This window comes from Myotis lucifugus, unplaced genomic scaffold (genome assembly GCF_000147115.1).
Source record: "Myotis lucifugus unplaced genomic scaffold, Myoluc2.0 scaffold_231, whole genome shotgun sequence".
NCBI lineage: Eukaryota > Metazoa > Chordata > Mammalia > Chiroptera > Vespertilionidae > Myotis > Myotis lucifugus.
Genome location: NW_005871279.1, coordinates 905,763 through 925,882, shown reverse-complemented (window position 1 = coordinate 925,882; position 20,120 = coordinate 905,763). Strand labels below are relative to the sequence as shown.

The 20,120-nt window shown below is 39.9% G+C and overlaps 1 protein-coding gene across 1 annotated transcript in view; it reads right to left on the bottom strand.

Annotated features, from left to right (window-relative positions):
- The window catches only part of SENP7 (SUMO1/sentrin specific peptidase 7), a 159,745-nt gene extending 149,256 nt beyond the window's left edge, over positions 1-10,489 (bottom strand). Inside the window, exon 1 of the mRNA XM_023762090.1 lies at positions 10,068-10,489. Coding sequence (XP_023617858.1) covers positions 10,068-10,107 — 40 coding nt within the window. The 5' untranslated portion in view covers positions 10,108-10,489. The remainder of the gene's footprint in view (positions 1-10,067) is intronic.
- Positions 10,490-20,120: the final 9,631 nt, after the last annotated feature.

Below are 20,120 nucleotides of genomic sequence, written 5' to 3'. Positions count from 1 at the left end.
CTATAGGGCACCTACCACACAAGGCCACTCTATCAACTCAAGGAGACTTAGCAGCTACCCAGTACATAGAAACAAACACAGGGAAGCAGCCAAAATGTGGAGACAAAGAAACATGTCACAATGAAAGAAATGGATGAAAGCAAAATACTGGATATAGAGTTCAAAACCACGGTTATAAGGTTACTAAAGAATCTTCTAGAAACTTCCAAGAGATTTAGTGAGACCCTCAAGGATATGTAAAAGGATCAATCAGAAATTAAGCATACACTGACTGAAATAAAGAATAATATAGAGATCCAACAGCAGACTAGAGGATCTGAAGAATCAAGGCAAAGATTTGAAAAACGAAGAAGCAAAAAACACCCAACCAGAAAAGCAAAAAAAAAAAAAATAATCCAAAAATATGAAGATAGTGTAAGGAGCCTCTGGGACAACTTCAAGCGTATCAACATCTGAATTATGGGGGTGCAAGAAGAAAGAGCAAGATATTGAAAACCTATTTGAGCCCTGACCGGTTTGGCTTAGTGGATACAGCATCGGCCTGCAGACTGAAGGGTCCCAGGTTCGATTCCGGCCAAGGGCACATGCCTGGGTTGCAGGCTCCATCTCCAGTGGGGGGCGTGCAGGAGGCAGCCGATCAATGATTCTCTCTCATCATTGATGTTTCTATCTTTCTCTCCCTGTATCTTCCTCTCTGAAATCAATAAAGAAATATATTTTTAAAAAAAAAAGAAAACCTATTTGAAAAAAATGACAGAAAACTTCCCCTACCTGGTGAAAGAAATAGACTTACAAGTCCAAGAAGCACAGAGAACCCCAAACAAGAGGAATCCAAAGAGGACCACACCAAGACACATCATAATTAAAATGCCAAGACCAAAAGAGAAACAGAGAATCTTAAAAGCAGCAAGAGAAAAACAGTTAGTTACCTACAAGGGAGTGCCCATACGACTGTCAGCAGATTTTGCAATAGAAACTATGCAGGCCAGAAGGGAGTGGCAAAAAATATATAAAGTGATGAATAGCAAAAACCTACAACCAAGATTACTTTATCCAGCAAAGCTATCATTCAGAACTGAAGGTCAGATAAAGAGCTTCACAGACAAGAAAGAGCTAAAGGAGTTCATCACCACCAAACCAGTATTATATGAAATGTTGAAGGGTATTCTCTAAGAAGAAGAAGGAAAAGAATAAGGTAAAGATAAAAAATTATGAACCACAAAGTGACAACAAATACATATCTATCAACAAGTGAACCTAGAAATCAAATGAATAAAAAACCTGATGAACAGAACAGACTGGTGAATGTAATAGAATCAGGGGCATGGAAAGGGAGCGGACTGACAATTCTTGGGGGGAAGGCGTTGTGGGGGGTGCGGGAAAAGACTGGATAAAGAGCTTACACCTATGGACGAGGTGGGGGGGGGGAGCCTGGAGTGGGGTGGGAACCGGGTGGAGGGGAGCTATGGGGGGGAAAAAAGAGGAACATCTGTAATAATCTGAACAATAAAAATAAATAAATAAATAAATAAATATGAAAAAAAAGAAAAAGATTAATAAACTGGGCTTCATTAAAATTAAGAACTTCTGTTCATCAAACCTCATCATTAAGAGAGTGAGAACGCAAGCCACAGAACAGGAAGAAAAAGATTATTTATAGTACATATACCTGTGTACAGCAGGGTGACTATCTATATATATAAAAGCCTAAGCGACCGTTACTACCAGTAGACCCAACAACCAGTTGACCAGTCGCTATGACGTGCATTGACAACCATCTATATATATAAAAGCCTAAGCGACCGTTACTACCAGTCGACCAACCAGTCAACCAGTCGCTATGACGCGCATTGACAACCAGGGGGCAGATGCTCAATGCAGGAACTGTCCCCTGGTGGTCAGTGCGCTCCCATAGCCAACCTCCTGTGGCCAGCAAACCTCCCATGGTCCCTCCCTCCAGCTGGCCGGCCCCAATTGGGACTGGGGGAGATGGCCCCAATCAGCCCCGATTGCCAGCCAGACCGAGGAACCCTACCTGTGCACAAGTTCGTGCACTGGGCCTCTAGTAGTTAATAATACTGAATAATTCATACACCTGACTCATAATCAGAATGTATAAAGAACTCCTACAAATCAAAGACAAGGCAACCCAATTTTCAAAATGGGCAAAAGTCCTAAATAGAGAATACCTGGGGAGGAAAGGAATATTGACTGGGACAAGATACAAGTTAACCTTCTGAGATGCTAAAAATGTTCTGTATCTTGATCTAAGTGATGACTACACAGGTATGTGTATATAAGTCATCAAACTATGTACTAAAAGTATGTATAAAATATTTTAATTTAAAAAAATAAAATTTATAAAATAAGAGATATGTATACTCTGCTATATGTAAATATCTCAATTTAAAAGTTTTTTTTTTAATTTTTTATCTTTCTCTGACTGGCTTATTTCACTTAACATAATGCTCTCCAGGTTCATCCATGCTGTTGCAAATGGTAAGAGTTCTTTCTTTTTTATAGCAGCATAGTATTACATTGTGCAGATGTACCAGTTTTTTTTTGAGATGTACCACTCATTGTGCAGATGTACCAGTTTTTTTTTGAGATGTACCACTCATCTGCTGATGGGCATTTAGGCTGTTTCCAAATCTTGGCTAATGTAAATTGTGCAGATAAGAACATAGGGGTGCATATATTCTTTCTGATTGGTGTTTCTGATTTCTTGGGATGTATTCCTAAATAACAATTATAATAAATGAATTATAGTTTATCCAGAAATTTATAAAGTAAAAATAATTTCTCTTAAGTTCATAATATATAACATTAATTTCACTATATTCATTCCTTGAAGCAAACGCTGATGTAAAAATTATTTTAACTTCTATATGTAAGCTTTCAATCATCTTAGTTTTTAATAAAATAGCATTCCTCGTTGGGCCAGCATGGCTCAGTGGTTGAGCAGCAACCTATGAACCAGGAGATCACCATTCAATTCCCTGCCCAGGTTGCAGGCTTAATCCCCCAGTGTGTGGGGCATGCAGGAGGCAGCCAATCAATGATTCTCTCTCATCATTGGTGTTTCTCTCTTTCTCTTCTTCCTTCCTCTCTGAATAAAAATATATTTTTGCCCTGACCGGTTTGGCTCAGTGGATAGAGCGTCGGCCTGCGGACTGAAAGGTCCCAGGTTCGATTCCAGTCAAGGGCATGTACCTTGGTTGCGGGCACATCCCCAGTAGGGGGTGTGCAGGAGGCAGCTGATCGGTGTTTCTCTCTCATCGATGATTCTGACTCTCTATCCCTCTCCCTTCCTCTCTGTAAAAAATCAATAAAATCTATTTTTTAAAAATATATTTTTTAAAAAAAATAAATAGTAAAACAGCATTCCTTAGAGACAACCAAAAATAAGTAAATTATATATGTAAAAGGCTAAGTGACTGACCATACGTCCATCGACCATCCAACCGGCTGGTACATATGACATGCACTGGCAATTTAAAAATAAATGCTGACTCGCACATGCGCGATACATATAAAGCTCTCGCTGGCGCCAATCGCACATAACGCCAGAATGTATCTGAAGACCAACTATTGGTACTGGATTTTTAATATTAAGCTGAATGCTCTTTTAAATGATATATGTAAATTCAATTTATTTGGCAAAGTAATAGTTAAAACTCACGTCATCGAATTTCAGAAACGCTGTCTCACATTCACATATTATGATATTAGACAGTGAATCCAAATTACGAACGGAAGATGACACTAACCATATAGTTAAAGCAGAAATTCCGGATGAAGACCAGTATTACTCCTTCAGGAATATCATGTTATAAATTAAAATTGAAAGTAGATGCAATCATCACGTTACTGAGAAATCTTAAGAATAAATGGGGTCTTTGTAATGGTACTAGATTTATTATCAAGATTGTGACCTAACATAATCAAAGCTGAGGTATTAACAGGATCTGTGGAAGAGAGGTTGCTCTGATCCCAAGAACTGATTTGTTCCTGTCTGGCACTGGCCTCCCATTTAAATTAATTCAAAGACAGTTTTCTGTGATGCCACCATTTGCAATGACTATTAATAAATCACAAGAACAAACTCTAGACAGAGTAGGAATATTCCTACCTGAACCCATTTTCAGACATGGTCAGTTATATGTTGCTTTCTCTTGAGTTCAAAGAGCATGTGACATTAAAGTTCTAAATACTTCATCACAAGGGAAATTAGTCAAGCACTCTGAAAGTCTTTTTACTCTTAATGTGGTATACAAGGAGATATTAGAATAAGTTTAATTAATTTACCAGTCATTGTTTTTATCAATATCGCTTGTATGTTTTGTTATTTTTATATCATGTCTTTGTTGTTTGTATATCATGTTATTGTTTATTTATTAATCAATTTATATATTATTTTAATATACATTTTACTAATTTTCTTTCATCTCTGACACTTCTATTATAGAGAAACGGCAAATAGCGATATTAAAATACTTTGTATTTTCATTTTATAATTCTCTATTATATATACTATTTTGACATGTAATTTTTTGCAGTAACGTATTTACTGCAAGAATTTTTCTTCTAATTAATTTCCTTTCACTGTGCACGAATCCGTACTCTGGGCCACTAGTTTTTAAATAAATGGTCAGAGGGGAAGGGCACTGTGAGGCTAGGTGAAAAGAGTGCAGAGATTAAGAAAAGAGAAGCTTCATAGACAAGTGTGGTGATTACCAGAAGGAAAGGAGGGTTAGGGGGATGTTAAAGAGGATAAATGGGGGCTAAATGGTGAAGAAAGGAAACTTGACTTGGTGAGGTGAACACACAATACAATATACAAATGATGTATTATAGAATCATACCCCCTGAAACCTATATAATTTTATTAACCAATGTCACCCCAATAAAGTCAATTAAATAAATAAATAAATGGTAAGAAAGCCTTTACCTTATATAAATTCACTTTCTAGTAAAATTTTTTTTAATCTTTATTATCGAAAAGTATTACATATGTCCCCTTTTCCTAGTCAGGTTTAAATATTTTTTTATTGATTTCAGAGAGAAAGGGAGAGGAAGAGAAACATCAATGGTGACTCATTGATGGGCTGCCTCCTGCATGCCCCCCCACCCTCCCGGGAATTGAGCCCAGAACCTGGGCACGTGCCCTGATCGGGAATTGAACTGGCTACCTCTTGGTACATGGGTCAACACTCAACCACTGAGCCACACCAGCTGGACTGTAGTCAATTTTAAATTTACAAAATATATTTTTTTCAATATATATTTTTAAAAGGAGTATCAATTGCTTAAATTACAATTTATAGATTACTATTCCCAGACTAATTGAGTTAAAAGTGCTTCTATACAGTTTTGTAGCATATTACCCTGTTTCTTTAATTAATACTGTGATTTCCCAAAATTGTAGGTGTTTTTATAATTAAGTTGCTCCATCTTATACTAGGTTAGTTTTTAGAGCATTTTAACAAATATATGATGTGCCTCTTCTTGTAATTAGGTTGGTCTCTTGAGCATTTAACAAATATATGATGTGCTTCTTGTAGAATAGCATAGTGCTCAAGAGTACAGATTTTAAAGCCAGACAACCTAAATTTATATCTTGCTTACTAGCTGTTACTACTCTAAAACTCGGTTTCTCATCTCTAATACAAGGCAGGATACCCAGCCTTTTTTTTTTTTAATAGAGAGGAAGGGAGAGAGAGATAGAGAGAGAAATATGTGAGAGAGAAACATCAATCAGCTGCCTCCAACATGCACCCCGACCAGGAATCGAGCCCACCACTTCTTCGTGTACAGGACAACACTCCAACCAAACCATATCAGCCAGCCTCCTAAATTAATGAGGACTCACATTAGACTTGCCCATCTGGGAGGCAGGTTTGAGACAGCAACACAACAAAGTGCCAGTCTAGATCTTTGGAGCTACTCAAACCTTCCCATAACCCATTTCCTGTGGTACCATGGGCCACTAATTTACTTTCCAATCCTCTGCCTTCTATCATCAGGCCTAGGAATCACATTATTCACCAATCTCTACAGCCTTACATCTCTTAAGTAGTCAACTCTACCCTTTCATCTACCTTCTTCTCTCTTTTCTCTAGCCCACTAAATCCTTTCCAGAATAATACAATTTCCTTAAATTCTGAATCTTCTTGAACATTTCCTCCACCTTAGTTTAACTGAATCCTAGATTATTGACTACACTATTTTTTTAAGACACTCTCTCAAGCTTCTTCTCCCACTTACAAAATTATAAGTTAACAATTTCCTCCCCCAATCACCATTTCCAATGAATATTCTTTCTTTATTGCAATAATTCTTTTTAATTCCCATAAATTAGCTATATTACCTTACCCATACTTGTGATCGCCATATACTGAGCCAAGACCAGCTCTCTAACATTCCTAGAATATTCTGATACTTGATTCATAGTTTTCCTATCATTACAATCTACCATCATTCTGAATCTCTAACACTTCTATTAATCAACTCAGTCAATACAAAGGACTGACCTTAATTTACTCTAACAGCTTTCTGTACATGTCCACATTTCAGAAACATACACTCATGAATGGATTTAAGGAATAGTGTTGTACCTTTCAAGTTCTCAAATGAGAACCTCTCACTATACAACATAATGTCCTCTGACCCTTCCATTTCCTCACTCACACTAAACCCATTTTTGCCTCCACATTTTGTCATACCCTTTAACCCTAATTAAAACTAAATTCACTGGGGACGGCTGGGGAGAGGTCAATGGGGGGGGGGGGGAGACTTATGTAATACTTTTAACAATAAAAAATTTTTATATAAAAACCTAAATTCACTTTTCTTCCAAATTCTTCCTAGAGGACTTAGCACTGCTGAAGACACATAATATAAGAACTGCAGCTATTACTACTACACGCTCAAACTTTTTTTAACAAAGATTTTTACGTTACTTTATAGTTCGTATATTTATCCCTAATTGACCTCCTACTCTATTTTGAGCTCCCAATACTTGAAAGTCTTTCTCAAAAGATGATTTTTGCCTCCTATTTCCCTAGATCAGCGGTTCTCAACCTGTGGGTCGCAACCCTTTGGGGGTGGAAAGACCCTTTCACAGGGGTCACCTAAGACCATCGGAAAACACATATATAATTACATATTGTTTTTGTGATTAATCACTATGCTTTAATTATGTTCAACTTGTAACAATGAAAATACATCCTGCATATCAGATATTTACATTACGATTCATAACAGTAGCAAAATTACAGTTATGAAGTAGCAACAAAAATAATTTTATGGTTAGGGGACACCACAACATGAGGAACTGTATTAAAGGGTCGCAGCATTAGGAAGGTTGAGAACCACTGCCCTAGATCCTCAAGCATGTCAAACTCACAGCCAGCGGAATGCCCCATTTAAATAAATGAGGCATGCAGTCCGCCAGCTGTGAGTTTGACATGCTTGCATGAAACTGGGGATGGAGGAAAGTTTCAAAATCAAACAAGTTTGAGAATCACTTCACCTCTTGGAGAAGCACAATGTATAACAGCATAGCAAAAATCCTGTAGTAAATACAATTTTCTTGTCAAACATAATTGTCCATGGAGCCTCCTTTTTTCCAAGTAGGCTCACTAATGTCCTGTGACAGTAGAAGAGGTTAAAATTATAAATTTGTAGTCAGGAAGACCAGGTTTTGATTCCTGGCTCTGCTTCTTACTGTTGCTTATGGTTGCTTACCCTCCCTAAGTCCCAGTCTGCTCATCTGTAAACTAGAAATAACAACTACCTAATAAGACTTTAGAAAGAATGAAAGTTTGTAAAATTCTCAGCATACTGCTTAGTACCTAAGTACTAAAAAAAATTTTTTTTAATTTAAAAAACCACATACAGCCCTGGCTGGGTAGCTTAGTTGGTTAGAGTGTTGTCCCCATAAGCCAAGGTTGTGTGTTCTATATCTCAGGGCACATACAAGAAGCAACCAACGAATGCATAAATAAGTGGAACAACAAATCTCTCTCTCTCTCTCTCTCTCTCTCTCTCTCTCGCCCCCCTTCTAAAAAAAAATAAAAAACATGTACACTTAACTCAAAAGAGAATGAACAAAGATAATGAAGAATGTTGTCTGAAGCAACCAGTTAAAAACCTGAAGTTTATTTAAACTTTCCTGTTTTAATTCAAAAACCCATTTATGAATTGTGTTTTATAACTCTAATATATGTTTACGTTTTTTTGTTGTCATTAAATGGTCATTCTTCCTTGGATGATCCATAAATTTAATTATTATTTCATTCAACTGTCAGGAAATCTGTCTCTGGTGCCAATTCTTTTTTTAATCTGTCCCCAACTAATTTAGTGCTTTTGGAGCTTGGAAATAATAAAATTTTTGCAATAATTCCTTTTTGCTTATGAATAATTTTAAAATACAGATTCAATGTACTCTGAAGAAAGGCTTGAGAAGCTTCTAGGAGTGAATTTTAAACTCAGATAATGACTACCCCTAAAGTTGTGTTAGGAAGCACACAAATGACATCACATAAACAGTGTGCATTTTCCTAATGTGTCCATTTTACTAGAAGGTTTTAGGGGAGGAACAAAGTACTTTAAAACAAATACTATGATGAATTGGAGGCATACACACTTTTCTCTATATCCATATATGTATTTTCAAATGCAAACAATATCTCTAAAATACACACACACAAAAACAACAACACTGGTTGCTTATGAAAGGGACTTCAGGTTTTCAACTGCTTCTGGCAATGTCCCAGCGATCTGGGTTCACTCTCCGTTGCGGATAAGGGCAGAAAAAAAAAAAAGTTTGAGATGCACTGCCACCAGGGCATTCTTAAATAAATTTGGAATTGTTAAGGCTGTCTCTGCAAAAATAAAAGGTACACTAAGGAATGAGAAAACGAAACAAAATAATTGATCCATCAGATGTTAGTTTGTGATGTAGTACCCAAGACTGAAGATAGTCATGTACACCGTAAAGCATCCCAGGCCGGGTAGCCCAGTTCCTTAGAGAGTCAAGAGTGAGGGTTCAATACCCAATCCGGTCAGGGCACATACCAGAAACAACCAATTAACACATAAATAAGTGGAACAACAAAAGTCGCTTTCTCCTCCCCCCGCCTCCCTTCTCCTCTCTCAAAAATAAATAAACCCCAAAGCAGTGGTTCTCAACCTTCTGGCCCTTTAAATACAGTTCCTCATGTTGTGACCCAACCATAAAATTATTTTCGTTGTTACTTCATAACTGTAATGTTGCTACTCTTATGAATCGTAACGTAAACATCTGATATGCAGGATGGTCTTAGGCGACCCCTGTGAAAGGGTCGTTGGACCGCCAAAGGGGTCGCGACCCACAGGTTGAGAACCGCTGCTCCTAAAGCAATTTCAAAAACAAAAATATGCTGAGAATAAAAACACGCGAAATAACGGCTTTAAATCCTTTGTTCGACTTTTTAATCGCTTTTAGAAGCAAGAGGAGACTGGAAAAGTAAGGTTACTTAAGCGGGCCAGTTCGGAAGAAGGGAAACGTGCTGCAGCCTTTATCTGACGAGTGAAGAGTTCACAGGAGAGCCCCGCCGCTCCGCTCTAGCAGGAGGCAAGAGGGCAAAAGAAAGGGGCAACAAGGAGCTCAAAGGACCCCAGGAGAGGGGGGTGAGGCGCGGAGGAGCTGGAAACGAAACTGGAGCCTCGGTGCCACTAGGAGGAAGGCGTGGCAGGAGATCCGCACGCCAACGGGGAAGATCTGCGGGCAATCGGGCTCCTGCAGGGCGCTCCCGGCTGGAGGCAAGGATTCAAGGGGGTCGCGGTGCAGAGCTGCCGAGGCTTCGGTGACAGCTCGGAGCCGGTGTGGGCCCGCAGGGGCGGGGGCGACCTCGGGTCTTCCATTGTGCGCGCCCCTCCGCCCGCTCGCTCCCTCCCTCCCCACCCCGCCCCCGCCGGAGCGCGAGCCCTCGCAGCTCCCGGGCCGCAGCAGCCGCCACCGGGCCCTCCCATTCGCCCAGGGAGGAGATAATCCGCTCGGCCCTCCTCCGACCGGTCCTCACCCGATGAAGCTCGGCGTCGCCCGGCCTTCCTCTTGTCCATCTTCTCCTCCCGCTGCTGGAGTCGCAGTTGCAGTCGCTGTCACCTCAAGACCCCTCGGGCTGGGGGAGGGAGGGGGAGGGGAGGGGGGAAAACAGGAAAGTGTCAAGCGCGCTTGCGCAAGAGTCGGCGTGTGCCCTCAGACCGGAAGTCATCCGTGCCTCCCACCTCCACCCGGAAGTTACTTCCCCGGGCTTGTTTTCCTGGCTGGTTGCCGCTGGTAGTGGTTTATTTGCGGGGGGCGGAGGGGGTTGTTTTTTGGTGTGTTTTTTCAGTGGCGCTTTTCTTCATTGTCTGCCCCAGCCACGAAGTAAAGGTGCGAAGTTTTAACCCGAGACCATCAAAGGCTTTGCCAACTGGGAAACTAGCTTGACTGAAAAACAGGAACGTTTGAGTTCTTGTTCCCTGGGTATGTCCTTGGTTTGGCTCAAATAACAGCTTATAAAAATTCACACCAAAGCCCTGGCTGGTTGCTCAGTGGATAGAGCATTGGCCAGCAGACTGAAGGGTCCGGGTTCGATTCCAGTCAAGGGCACATGCCTGGGTTGCGGGCTCCATCCCCAGTAGGGGGCGTGCAGGAGGCAGCTAATCAATGATTCTCATCATTGATACTCATCATGCATACTTCAATCTCCCTCTCTCTTCTCTGAAATCGATGAAAACATATTTTTAAAAAAGAATTCTTACACAAAGTACAGAAAAAAGGAAACTAGGAATTCTGGTTCACTAGATCCCGTGAGGTGGTGAAAAAATAAAGTTATTTCTTTTGCAGTTTTACTTTCCTCGGGATGGATCTCTCCTGTATCTTTGTCCTCACCGCGCTTCCTCAAACAGAAACAAAAAGATCTAGCAATTGATTTAGCAGTTTGGAAATAAAGTCAGCTGAGAAAAAAAAATAGAGGATCTCTTTAAAATTCAAGCTCCTTATTTTTAAAGGCGGTGGGGGCGGGGCGCTGAACATCAACTTTTAAAACATAAAATGCTGAAATGATAGAAAGTGGGTGGATGTAAACTGGAATTCGTTCAACTAACTTTCATTACTGTTCTTAAGCGCATAGCCTTGTCCTCAATGAACTCAACTTATAGACTGATTATTTTTTATCCTTTCGAAGAACCCATCAGTTTAGATTATTGGCCTATTTGGCTGTAATGTACATGTTTGAATAATTTTTTTTTTAATGTGTAAGTTTTACTAGCAATAACTTGATCAAAATTCAGCAGAGCACTCTAGTCAGAGGCAAAATAACTACAGTTGCACCGTAGCCAGAAGGAACCCTGGGGATACTTGAGTTTACTGTCAGCTTCGCTCTCCCGGTTTTACCAGGGTCAACAAAAGGACTTTCCCTGCTCACCACTGGAGCCCAGTCTCGTGCTTCCTGAGTCTGCGGACTACTTACTGTGTGGTCTGGGCTGAGGTCGAGGTAAGCCTCATCCAGGTGGAAGGCCTATTGGGCTGGGCCCCAGCCACTGGGGGCAGTGCCTTCTTGGGCTGGAATGACTGAAAAGCAGCAGTACTTAAGGGGTGACTGAGGGTGAAATTCACTACAAGGGTTTCATTTAGAGGCCCTCGTTTGTTTAACATATAACTTTGCTTACTGAAAAAATATCTGAGTTTTAAGTTTACTCAGGAATCAACCTTTTAGGATAATTTAACGCAAGAACTAAACTGGCTTAATTAGCCAATTTTATAGGAAACAAGTTAACTGCAAAGATGGAAATAGAGCAGAGAGATGGAAACATAAAAAAGGAAAGTGTAAGTATGGCTAATCCGTTTCCCCCAAAACTAGCAGCTTCCATGAACAGTGATTTTAAAGTTTAGCAGTAAGAAGTAAACTTATGAAAAATGAAATTGTAAGAAGTTAATAAAATTATTCAACTAGCAAATATATTTAAATTTGTCACTTCTGCTAAAAAGGACTTAGTGAGCCAGTTTGTTTCTTTGAATTGGAGCTTGTTTTGAAGGACATATTTGAGGATAAATGATCTTTCAGCTCAAGAATTTCTAAGTATAAGAGGAAAAGACAAAGAATTACACTTCTTTTAACCAATATTTTTATCGTTTTGGCTTTAACAATCTACTGCATAATTGACTGTATTGCAAACAACTAAAGGGCCAAAAAGTTCAGTTTCTACTTTTGAGGGAGTCATTTAACAACCTCATTTTGCCTTTTATGAAAGACTAATTAAAGGATTTTTTACAGTGTTTTATGATGTTCAGTGGAAAGCTTCCTAATTTAAAAATATGAACAAGGACCCCCAAAAGTGATGATTTTTCTTAGTGTATTTGGGGGTAATGTCATTTCTTTTATGTACACTTAGTTCACACCGTATAGAGCCTTCTTTTTAAAAATATATTGCTTTTTTTAGAAAAGGAGCGAAACATCGAGTCGTTCCACTTATTTATGCATTCATTGGTTGCTTCTTGACTAGAGATCGAACCCACAACCTTGGGGTATCAGGACAACACTCTACCCAGCAAGGGCTAGAGCCTTGTAAATTAAAATATTTTTATTTGTTTGTTTTGTTTTGTTTGTTTTTTTAATCCTTACCCAAGGATATTTTTCCTTTGATTTTTAGAGAGAGTGGAAGAGAGAGGGAAAGATAGAGAGAAATATCATTATGAGAGAAATACATCAATTGGTTGCCTCCTGCATGCACTCTGACCAGGGCCGTGGTTGGGTCAGGCCGGGGAGGAGAGAAGGAGCCTGCAACCGAGGTACGAGGTACAGTATGTGCCCTTGACCAGAATCAAACCCGGGACCCTTTGGTCCGCAGGCTGATGGACGCTCTGTCCACTGTGCCAAACTGGCTAGGGCTAAATTAAAATAATTTGAGAATAGAAATTCATCACTCAAAGATTTATAAGAAGAGAAGAGAGGATGGACTGGCTTTATCATAATGGGTATGGTTTTTACCGAGTGTTAGAAGTGTGTATTAAGTATTTAAATTAGGTGTTCATTATATTTTTTTAACAGTGGTGGGTATAGTCTTAATAGTTTCAAGACCTAGGAGCAATGTGAAATTAATCAACCCTGAGAGATTAATGAAATCTACAAAAGCCCTTTTCTTATCACAAGTGAATTAACTTTAATCCTTCCTAGAGGATATGTTTTCATTGATCTTAGAGAGGGAGAGAGAAAAAGGAAGAAAGTGGGAGAGAGGGAGAGGAAGAGGAGTATTGGAGTAATGTTTCATGGTGCTATTCACCTCATCTTCACTGGTAATTGATTCTTATCTTTAGAATATTGAGACTTTTTATGTGAAGGAAGTTTTTCTTCCACAGATAAAGTAACATGTGATTAATTAAAGATAAAGATAGGTTGTTTAGTTTCAAAGGTAATTTTTCAACTTGCCTTCGTCTTTATTAAATTTATTGGGGTGACATTGGTTAATAGGATCACATAGGTTTCAAGTATACATTTCTATGATACATGATCTGTATTTGACTTTGGGTGGTGGGAACACGACGACTTTCCTTTTAAGGCAATCAATAATTGCAACTTAAATGGAATAGCCTGTTCCCAGAAGTTATGAAAACCTGCAGTAACTCAGGGCATTTGAGCAGTAGATGGGTAATCTTTTGTCCGGAAAACTATGGGAGGAATAGTGTATGTGTCAGCAGTGGTTGGGGTGGTGTCTGGCTGAAGATAGCCCCTGGCCAGAGACAGTACTCTGCACCCCTCCCCCCAACTTCTTGTCTTGCTTGTAGGAATGAATTCAAAGGAGATAGCAAATAGCAGCAAAAGCAGGCGAGGATTTATTTGTAGGAAAGAAATATATTCAGAACCTGAGCGGGCAGTTCAGCCTGCTAAAACCAAACCAAGTGCTCTGCTTTGGTGACGTTCGGGATACTTATACCCCTAGACTGGAGGGTCCCTCAATAAGTCTCCCCTTCCCTTATTTCTCCAAAAAAAAAAAAAAATCTTTAAGCTATAAGGCTCCTTCACCCAGGTGTTATGCCACTGGTTAGACCACATTCTGAAGGGACTCTAACTCTTTCCTCTTCACCTAGGGATCTGCCACCTGCATTGTCTATTTTTGGTTTGTCACATCTCACATAGTCCCTCCAAGCCCCAAGTGCCTTTCCCAGCCCCTATCTTTCCAACTGCCTACTGTAACATATGCATAAAGGTCTCTAAATTTTCATTTGGCCTGGGGACTGAGCCCAAGGTATTCTGTACATATACCACTAACTTCTTTGAAATGTTCTTTCTTAAAATGTGTTTTTTTAGCATTTCTACTACTTAATACATTTAGTTGATTTTAACAGAAAAATTCATGCTATAATTTAGTAAAATTGAGACTTTAGGTAGTCTCATCTTCTTTATCGTTTAACTTTTGGTAATCACTTACCTCTGAATAATTCAAATCAAGGCCCATAGGATCTAGGATTGGACTGAGTCAGTAAATCCAAAATGTAGCTCTCAGGGAGCTTTTTTTTTTTTTTTTTTTTTAATTACCTATTTCCAAGTCTCACCTCAGACCTTTTGAATCAGAATCTCCTAGAAGTGGGGTCTAATAATCTGTATGTTTAAAAGGTTTCACAAGAAGAGGTATCAGGTCATTGTTGTTGTTTTAAGTATAAAACTAAACTATAGGCCCTAGGGCTGCATACACAGGAGATAAAATCATAAAGAAATACAAAGCAGTGGTTAGTTTTGAAGCAAGGGTGCTTGAAGGCACATTAGGGATGAATGAATGGTAAAGCCAGCCTAGTTACAAGGTTGTTTCTCTTTTTTGTTTGTTTTTTTAATATTTTTATGGATTTCAGAGAGAAAAGGAGAGAGAGAGAGAGAGAGAGAGAGAGAGAGAGAGAGAGAGAGAGAAACATCAATGATGAGATAGAATCATTGATTGGCTGCGTCCTGCATGCCCCACCCCCCCACCCCACCCCCGCACTGCGGGGGGATCTAGCCCACAACCCAGGCATGTGCCCTTGGCTGGAATTGAACCTGGGACCCTTTAGTCCTCAGGCCAGAGCTCTATCCACTAAGCCAAACCGGCTAGGGCTCTTTTTTGTTTTTAATGAAAAAATGAATCACCTAACAAATATGCAATGAAATATGAGACTCCTCTCACTCCAGGAACCTCCTGTCCCAGTTCCTCTACCCAAAGGCAACCACTGTTAATGGTTTCTTGTGTATCTTTTCAGAAATGAGACATTCTCTGTCCACACAAACATATATATGGATATGTGGTCCCCCTCCCCCCCCCTTTTTTTTTTGCTCAGTGACAGCTGTGTGGTGTTTCTTTTTATAATAGTTCACTAAACTATTAATTTTGCAAACTTGGGGATTCTGTCGCATACTCAAACTTGGGAACCCGAAGATTTGGTGACATCTGTTTGGGTTTTTTTTTCTTTCTGCCCCCATTATCCTATTTTCTATAGGTCTTTGCCTCAGGTAGATTAAATTCAGCTTCTGTTGTCTTTCCTAGGGAGAGATAGGCAGGGGAAAGGATACTATTTAGTTTGCTCTTTTTTGAACACCTGCATATATAATTTCATAAGTTCTATCATTTTTCTACTATCTTTTTTTATGTATTTTTATTGATTTCAGAGAGGAAAGGAGAGAGATAGAAACATCAATGATGAGAGAGAATCATAGATTAACTGCCTCCTGCACACCCTCCACTGAGCATCAAGCCCACAACCTGGGCATGCGCCCTTGACTGGTATTGAACCCAGCTCCTCAGTCCGCAGGCCGACGCTCTGTCCACTGAGCCAGACTGGCTAGGGCTCTACTATTTTCTATATTTACTAAATGGAATTGTATACAGGCATAATTATTTTTCTTAAAAAAACTCATAGTTAAAAAACAAAACTCATAGTTGCATTCTGTATTGGGAAATAAAAATAGTGTTTTTAGCCCGGCCAGTGTGGCTCCATGATTGAGCGTTGACCCAGGAACCAAGAGGTCACTGGTTCGATTCCCAGTTAGGGCACATGCCCGGGGGGTTGTGGGCTCGATCCCTGGTGGAGGGCTCTCTATCCCTCTCCCTTCCTCTCTCTAAAAAGCAATAAAGACATTTAAAATAATAATAACAATAACCACACCTACAACAAAACATAGCTGTGTCACCAGCTAATCCAGATTACTAGAATGACCTAATTTGAAATTCTCATTATTATATACTATTCTTTTTTTATTTCATTAAATGCAAAATGACTAGACTACTTAGTATAGGAAACTAAGTGTCTAACAAATTCCCTCACTAAATTTTTGGTGAATAGATTAAATAAACAAATACTATGCATTTTTAAGATCACTGGGCTCTGGCTGGTTTCCACATTGGTTAATGGCACATACCTTCATTGCAGGCTCCATCCTGGTCAGGTTGTGTGCAGGAGGCAACCAATTTATGTGTCTCTCTCCCATCGATGTTTTTCTTTCTCTGTCTCTCCCTCTCCCTTCCATTCTCTCTAAAAATCAATGGAAAAAATATCCTCAGGTAAGAATTTAAAAAAAAAAAAGATCACTGGTAAAAATTAATTTTCTCTCAAGCTTGTAGACCTTCTTTGGGCATGTCATTTTACCTTTATAGCCTCTATAAAAGAAAGTTATCTATAAAATAAATATATTGGCTAAGAATACCAATTGCATCCCTTGCAGCTCTGACAATCTTATTCTTGAAGCTAAGCTATCTTATTCCAATCCATTCTTTAGAAAACTAAGTACATAAAACAATTTCATTCCCTCCTTTATTTTAATGGCCCATCTTGATCTGCAAAAGAGAGAACAAATATATTTAGATGCATAGGATATTCTGTAAAAATAATTCATAAATTGACTTTTTAAAAATTTATATATTTTAGAGAGAGGATGGGAGAGAAACATCAACTTGTTGTTCCACTTATTTATGCAATTATTGGTTGACGCTTGTATGTGCCCTGACTGGGGATCAAACCTGCAACCTTGGCATAACAGGACGATGTTCCAACCAACTGAGCTATTTGGCCAGGGCATAAATTGATATTTATTAACTTTAGAATTATAGAAAAAGTCTCTATAATTGTTTAAAACTATGGATGCATCTTTCTTCTGTATACTGTATACAGCTACAGGACTTTTGCTCTTCTTTATGCCCTTACCAAAAATCTAAAATCCCAACAATAATATTTAATTGCCTACTACTCACCAAGCACTATTCCAAAAACTAGAGCTACAGTAGTGAACAAAACTAAGTCCTTGTCCCTGCTCTCATGGAACTTACATTCTAATGGGGGGAAACAGACAATAAGCAAGTATATGTCACTTGCTAGTAAGTGCTAAAAGAAAAGAAAAAAAGAGAGAAAAAATGGAAGAAAAGAGGAGAGAGAGAGAGAGAGAAAGGAAAGAATAGATAGGGAGTGAGGAATGCTTATAGGGGATTGCCCTTTTAGATAGAATGCTCAGAGAAAGTTTCTCTGATCAGTTAAAAGGTGGGCAGAAACTTTAAGAAAATGATGCCCAATTGATATCTAGGGAAAAAGTGATCCAAGCTGTAAGCATAGCAAGGGGGAATGCCATTAAACAGGAGCTTGCTCCACAAATTGGAGGCAAAGAAGCCAGGTGTGGCTAGAGTGAAGTAAGCAAGAGAATGATTGTAAATGACACCTAAGAAAGCTAAGAACCAGGTCATGTAACTAGATGAGTAAGCAAGTGAGAGAATGGAAAGAAATGACACTGGAGAGCTAAGGGCCATGTGGGACCTTGTAGGCTGTGGTAAAGACAGGCTTTTATTCTGAGTGAGAGGGGAAACCATTGAGAATTTTGAACAAGGGTGTGAGTTCCAATTTAGATGTTTTGAAAACATCTAAAGTGGATTTACTATGTGGAAAACAGACAGCAGGGAGACAAGAGCTTATGCTACTTGTTAGAAGTGGGTTGTAGACTGCCAGTGTCAGTGTTAAGAAATTAAGGAGAGAGACTATCAATGTATTTGTTAAAAATATGAATTTTAGAGGAAACCAAGATGGCGGCATAGGTAAACACCAGAGTTTGCTGCCTCGAACAACCACTTCAAAAATACAACTAAAAGATGGAACGGACATCATCCAGAACCACAGGAAGGCTGGCTGAGTGGAAATTCTACAACTAGAAGGAAAGAGAAAAGCATACCGAGACTCAGAGGAGGCACAGTGCTGAAGTAAAATACTGAGGTGCGGAGGTGCATGCAGAGCGGGCTGGCGACTGAGGGCGCAGTTGTCGTTTTCAATCGGGAGGGAGTCTCAGGCTCTGAGCTCCAGTTCTGGGCGAGTCTCTAGGGACCCAGACTCATACGGGAGAAGCGGGACTGTCTGGCATCGGTCGGAACCCGAGAGCAGCTTTCTCTCTGAGGGGCTTACAGCGATTACCGGGACACTGAGAAGCAGAGCCTCTGAGGGCAAGACTAGAGCAGCCATAACTGCTAGCCCCACCCTGTTGATCCCATGGGACCTGCCCCACCCAAGCCCTGCAGGGAGGCTTTTGCTGGATAGCCTCAGGCGAAGGCTAGATTAGCACCTCCCTAGAGATCCAGGAGCCAGGAAATCCAGAGGTCAGAGCGGGACCATCCAGTTTGCAGCTCCGTGGAACCATAAAGGACACACTCAGGGGGCAGACTCAGTGAGCAACAAAGCCCCATTGAAGCAAGTCTTGCCCCAAAGGGGTGTCTCCAGCACAGAAGTTCTCCCACTGCAGACACAGCTGATTCTCACAGCCAATTGGCCTGGAGGTCAATTCCTCCCAGTGATAACTACAACAACCAAGGCTTAACTACAACAAGACTGTGCACAAAGCCCACAAGGGGGTGCACCAAGAGTGTCTACCTCAGGTAATTGGGACACTTAGTACAGAAAGGCACTCTATCGACACAGCGAAGCATAAAAAATGCCGAGACAAAGAAACAGGACACAAATGACAGAAATGGAGGAAAGCAAACTGCTGGATATAGAGTTCAAAACCACACTTTTAAGGTCTTTAAAGAACTGTCTAGAAGCCGCCGATAAATTTAGTAAGACCCTCGAAAAGACTGGTGAAACCGCCGATAAATGTAGTGAGATCCTCGATGTTGTGATAAAGGACCAAGTAGAAATTAAGCATACACTGACTGAAATAAAGAATATTATACAGACTCCCAACAGCAGACCAGAGGATCACAAGAATCAAGTCAAAGATTTGAAATACAAAGAAGCAAAAAACACCCAACCGGAAAAGCAAAATGAAAAAAGAATCCAAAAATACGAAGATAGTGTAAGGAGCCTCTGGGACAGCTTCAAGCGTACCAACATCAGAATTATAGGGGTGCCAGAAGAAGAGAGAGAGCAAGATATTGAAAACCTATTTGAAGAAATAATGACAGAAAACTTCCCCTACCTGGTGAAAGAAATAGACTTACAAGTCCAGGAAGTGCATAGAACCCCAAACAAAAGGAATCCAAAGAGGACCACACCAAGACACATCATAATTAAAATGCCAAGAGCAAAAGACAAAGAGAGTATCCTAAAAAGCAGCAAGAGAAAGAAAGTCAGTTACCTACAAGGGAGTACCCATACGACTGTCAGCTGATTTCTCAACAGAAACTTTGCAGGCCAGAAGGGAGTGGCAAGAAATATTCAAAGTGATGAATACCAAGAACCTACAACCAAGATTACTTTATCCAGCAAAGCTATCATTCAGAATTGAAGGTCAGATAAAGAGCTTCACAGATAAGAAAAAGCTAAAGGAGTTCATCACCACCAAACCAGTATTATATGAAATGCTGAAAGGTATCCTTTAAGAAGAGGAAGAAGAAGAAAAAGGTAAAGATACAAATTATGAACAACAAATACACATCTATCAACAAGTGAATCTAAAAATCAAGTGAATAAATAATCTGATGAACAGTATGAACTGGCGATTGTAATAGAAACAGAGACATAGAAAGGGAATGGACTGACTATTCTTGGGGGGGGGGGAAGGGGTGTGGGGGTGCAGGAAGAGATTGGACAATAATCGTGCACCTATGGATGAGCACATGTCGGTGGGAGTGAGGCGAGTTGGGGTGGGAACTGGTGA